Source organism: Triticum urartu, chromosome 1, assembly GCF_003073215.2.
Source record: "Triticum urartu cultivar G1812 chromosome 1, Tu2.1, whole genome shotgun sequence".
NCBI classification, from domain to species: Eukaryota; Viridiplantae; Streptophyta; class Magnoliopsida; order Poales; family Poaceae; genus Triticum; species Triticum urartu.
The window spans coordinates 28,473,865-28,479,254 of NC_053022.1; the positions used below are offsets into that span (position 1 = coordinate 28,473,865).

At 44.3% G+C, this 5,390-nt stretch overlaps 1 protein-coding gene across 1 annotated transcript; it reads right to left on the minus strand.

Moving 5' to 3' along the window:
* Positions 1 to 1,223: 1,223 nt before the first annotated feature.
* Positions 1,224 to 4,623, minus strand: LOC125544474 (protein transport protein SEC13 homolog B-like). The gene is made up of 2 exons (XM_048708186.1): positions 4,311 to 4,623; positions 1,224 to 2,385 (listed from the first exon to the last, which is right to left on the minus strand). The coding sequence occupies exon 2, from the start codon at positions 2,315 to 2,317 to the stop codon at positions 1,400 to 1,402; it is 918 nt and encodes a 305-aa protein (XP_048564143.1). The 5' UTR covers positions 2,318 to 2,385; positions 4,311 to 4,623; the 3' UTR covers positions 1,224 to 1,399.
* Between the last annotated feature and the right edge of the window lie 767 nt (positions 4,624 to 5,390).

The following is a 5,390-nucleotide window of genomic DNA, read 5'->3' on the forward strand; positions in this document are numbered from 1 at the left end:
GAGCACAAACTCGCCAGGAGAAGCTTCTTCCCATGGTGGAGATCGGTGGTATCTGGCCGGTCTAAAGTCAAGATCATCCCCCACAAATGGGCATGTCCTTCTGAATGCTTGGATCTCAAGATGGCTTGGAATAAACCCGTTGAACGCCTGGATGGCGAGACAGCTTCGAAGAAGGCAACCGCCCAGGATGGTTCTGCTGCTGCAGCTCCCGGCTCGATGGGTCGAGTTCCCATGGTAGTATATAGTAGCAAGCCCGGTGAGTTGTTTACTGTAATACCGCTCGATGATATACCCAAATACATGAGGCGACACAGAAGGCAATCCAGAAGGCTGTTTAGTACAGCGGTTACTTATCAGCCCAGGATGGTGATTGGTGCAGCGGTTAATTCTCAGCCCAGACGGCTGTTTGGTACAGCGGCATCGATGCTGCTCAAAGTGCTGAAGAGGGCATGAGGAGTAGTATAGAAAGGCAAGGCCACCTTGCATGCTGGTTTTCTCTTTCAAGTTTCTGAGCATGCTCGTGTTATGCAAGGCACCCTCCTAAATAACAGACATACTTATATGCGTATGCTGTATGTAATGCCTCTGTGGAGTATATCCTGTATTCGCTAATTCTTTTCTCGAGCATTGTTCTCTTAATCCCGGTTGTCAATCGTGAATTCCTGTTAGCGCCCATACCGTAACAATGAGAACCTTAACTGTATACTCCCATAGAATAACTTTCTCCGGTTGTTTCAATTCAAGAGTATAGTTGTTTCAATTCAAGAGTATAGTTGTTTCAATTCAAGAGTATAGTTCAGACGGTGTTGAGCCGATGGTCTCATGTGCTTGCCGTCTGTTCGGGGCGGTAAGCTTTGTTGCGTGGGTTGATTGGGTGCAGACAATACTCTGACAGAAGTTCAGAGTCAATTGGGTTCAGTTTTTGCTGGCTCAGCTGCACGCCATGGACACCTTGAATGCTATCTCACGTGTGTTGTGCTGCTTGCCTCCCTCCACCTGATGCCGATAAACATCTGACGCCAATTCCCGCCGATGTTCAGCAATTGCTCATGAATATATGCTTATCCACAGGAAATTGGATTTGTTTTTGTTTATTTTCAAACGAACATCCAACAGCAGCATGACCTCCCAGGAAGAAAGCAAAAGAACAGAAAAAGAACAAGGCAACAAAGAAACTTCTGTGATCTCTCGATGGATTATAGACCACAAAACACGCAAAGATGTGTGCGCTTTCGGTAACATAAATATTGCCCGCTTCAACAAGGGGGGTGACAAACACAATTCCATCACATAAGTTGCAGCACCGTACACGTTGTATGATAATCAAATCCACTCGATGGTGAAACTACATTGGTCTGATGATAATTACTAATGCAGCTAGAGGCAGAACGCGGGACATCTATGGCTCGACGGTAGTCACTTGCTGCCATTCACCGTCAACGGCTTCTTTCCAGAGGGTCACATTGTTGTTGCCATCGGAGACCGCCAGGATGTTGCCCGTCAGCGACCACGACAGCCTCCAAACAGGGGTTCTGAAATCATTGAGGACCCTGCCTTCCCACTGCTCACCTTCCTTCGGTGCGGTCCAGATGACGACGGTTCCATCCTGAGAAGCGCTGGCGATTGTGGACTTTGGGAGGCCTAGGTTCGGTGCCCACGCGACGTCTCTCACCCAGTCCCTGTGCATCTGAAGGGCGGGGAAGCAGTCCATCCTCCAACTCCCGTTGGTGAGCTTCCACACCTTCACTGTGTTGTCGCAGCCACCAGAAGCAAGTTTTTGAACATACTCGAACTGCCCAGAAGGCCCTGGACTGATTAGAGCACCCGGCGCCATTGATGGGGCCCAGGAAACAGAGGTGACGCCCACTGGATGTGCCTGGTCGATGCGCGTCGTCTCCCACCCTCCATCAGAACGAGCCATGAAGACAGAAATGTTCCCATCAGATGAACCGCAAGCCAAGCATAGGCCGAGCTCGTGAGGCGCCCAAGCAATGGAATTGACAGAAGACTTGTGCTCATTGAAAGTGTGTGCCTGTGCCCACTCATCGGGCTTACTCCCTTCTTTCCATATGATGACCCGACCATCATAGCTGCAGGATGCAAGCATTGAACCATACTTGGGATGAGCCCATGCGATTTGCCAGACTGGGCCCTCGTGTCCGCTCAAAGTAGCAAGTTGCTGGTGCGAGGTGCCACTTACGCCAATGATCTTGATTGTGTTATCAGAGGAGGCAGTGGCAATACGCTTCCCGTAGTAATCCATTGCGATGTCATGCACCACATCTTGGTGGCCAGTCTCTATCTTATGAGGCGGCATTGTTCCAAGTATGCGTCAGCTTTAAAGTAGTAACCAACTGTTCTGTCCTGACCACTTCAGGCTCCTATCTGCCAGTAATATAAAACTAATGTTTAGAGGACATCGAGTTAAAGAATAAAGAAAAAAATTATGCAGTATACAGTTCACTGATACAAGTAGCATAGTTGCATTTCACAACATAAGGAGCTGAGTGTGTTTCATGTTACAGTCAGAAGTTATAAAAATTATGATATTACAATTATAAGTCATAACAATTTTGGTACACAAGATACATAAACTACCTTGCTACCAGCATGCCAATACAATTTTTCCCTAAAATAACAAAATGATATCTGACTGCTTATTATAATCATGGTGATCACAAGTATAAACCTGTCTGACTAATACTTAGATATCCTGTGAACCAAAATAGCCTAATAAACAAGGAGTTCTAGGCAACAATATACCAAGATACTACTGGGAAATTCAAGGAAGAGATTTAGACATCCCCAGAAGATAGAACTATCTTCCAAGTGTTTAACTTATTTCTCTTCTCCCATAGTGTACATGCATGGCATGGCATGAGATGGTATTATTTAATCACATGGTCATGGAAATTGTGATTCGCAACAAAACAGTGTCCAGCTAGTTGACAATAATAGAACTAAATATTGTTCACTTTGAACATCTTATAACAAAGGACAAGACAGCAATAAGCCCGTGGCACGAGAACTACAAGCTATTTTACTTCACAGAAATCAACACTTCACAGTAATTAAGAATTCAGAAGACAGTACCATACTACCATCAACATCGAAACTTCTTAGAAAGTATCATGCACTATTTGGAGATGCAATAAGACGGTGCATAAAGTAGAAATATAATATTTGCAACAATCAAACAACCGATGTTTAGTAAAATGAAATTTAAAGATACCACAATAGGCTAAAATAGATAATGCTCCAGTAAACACACGAAAAATAAGACGGCTTGAGTTGAAAGTTCAAATAAGCATAATCAGTTGAACCAAACAAACAGACATTGGTGGACAGCAAGCATATGTGAATCATTCAACAAGGCCGTAACAGCTAGCACAGATTAGACAGTTCATACATAATATAATTCCAAAAGAACATTAAATAAAACAAGCATCAAGGACATGAAGAACCAGCATACACATGAGCTATTGTCCATACATAAACTAAAAGTCTAAAACACATATAATAATTGAAGCATGACTAAGCCGATTCACGAAATAGAAGAAAGGACCTGTTAAAGTCTAAAGTACATTCTGAAATGTTTCTTATCACAGGCACAGAACCCTCTCCTATTACTGTTAAATCAACGTATTCATGATCCATAATACTCTCAGAATTAACAGTGGCCTTTTGGTGCAGAAAATTGCAAGATTGAGCTGTAACAAACTGATGCATCTCCACACCTGAAGGCTGAAACAAAGTGGCAATTGAGAAGCTCTGGTGTAACACCTCTCACTAACCTGCAAATTACTACACCCTCAGAGGTCCTCAATCACAGGTTAGTGTCTACATGGATCAGGCAAGCAGCTTCTAAGCTACACATTTGGATTAAAGCTCCAAATGCATTCTCTAGGATCAAACTGCCAAAACGTCTTACATTTGGGAACAGAGTAGTAGTTCATTCCTTCCCTATAACTTTAGTCGGAGCAACAACAGATAACTAGTACCGTGGAGTTGCTAGTATGAACTTTTAATTTCTCCTGGGGGACTCAACCGATTTGTTAATTGCATCGACCATCAAGCGAAAAAGGCCTCACAAGATCTTCAGGATCACCCCACTGCCTTGCTCATTCGTCTCGCCGACTAGTTCGGCCATTGTTACTGCTGGCTTGGACCCCCACCCCTCTGTCTGTTGTAACTCTGCCGTTTTGGGCTTTTTAATATGATGAAAATTCAGGTGGGGAATCTCTACCCCCGGTGACAATTCAAACAAAAGGCCTCACAAACATCTCTCGGAAAAAAGATCATGCAGTTACCTCGATCTTCTTGCGGCAGGCTGAAGGCTGCAGAGTTGGGGAGGAGTTGTCGACGGCGTCAGCCGCAACCGGCGGAGGTCGGCGGCAGGGGTCGGGGAGGCGCAAACGGAGCAGGAGCGGGAGGCGCGAGCTGGGAGGCCGACGGCGAGGACGGGCTTGCTCGGCGGCCAAAGAGATCGACGGCAGGGGGTGGCGCGTGCTCGATGGGGGAGGGGGGCCGGAGTCAGACCCGCATCTGGATCTGGTTTAGGTTTTCTCTCAAGAACAGATGAATAAAGGGGTTCCGAAACAACGCGTGCTCGATGGGGCAGGGGGGCCTGTCAAGTCCTAGCTTCTGGTAGTTTTTTTCTGGATTTATTTCTAGTGTCTGCCGATGTTCTTTTTAGTGAAAGAAGACGTTTTCGTCGACTAGGAAGACGTTTTAGTGATTTTGTCAATCTCAAGAGATGTGTTGACTCAAGTCTCTCAAAGCGGTGTGCGTGTGTTCATACGAATTGAGTATATATGCATATGTATGAGCATCTGTCGGGAGAATATCTCCCGGTGCTCCAAACTCGATAGCACATTTTAAAATGTTTGAAAAATTTTGGAAAAAAAATCTAGCACATAGACACAACACAAATGCATCTTGTCACAAAATTTGAAATCAAAGTTCAAAACATAGCTTAAGATTATCACATTGATGTCGGTTTTGTCATTTTTATATCTCGAGCAATGTTTTGAATTTTGATTTAAATTTTTTTGACAACATATATTGATGTTCTGTAAATGTGCTAAGATTTTTTTCAGAATTTTTTGAACATTTAAAAATGTGCTATTGAGTTTGGAGCACCAAGAGCACCCCCTAGAAATGGGAGTATCAGATATTCTTTCAGAAAAAAAAAAGCAATGCAAGCGAGATACACTATGGCACTTACACAATGTGCCTTTAAATAGGCAAGCGAAAGAGAACCGCTTGGCCTGGTAACCGCACCAGTCATTAGATTTCAAAAAATTCACTACACAAAAACTGGCAGGGAATCATCCTCCACGTGGCAAAAGAATCACGTCATCAACACATAATCGTGTGTCACACATGGT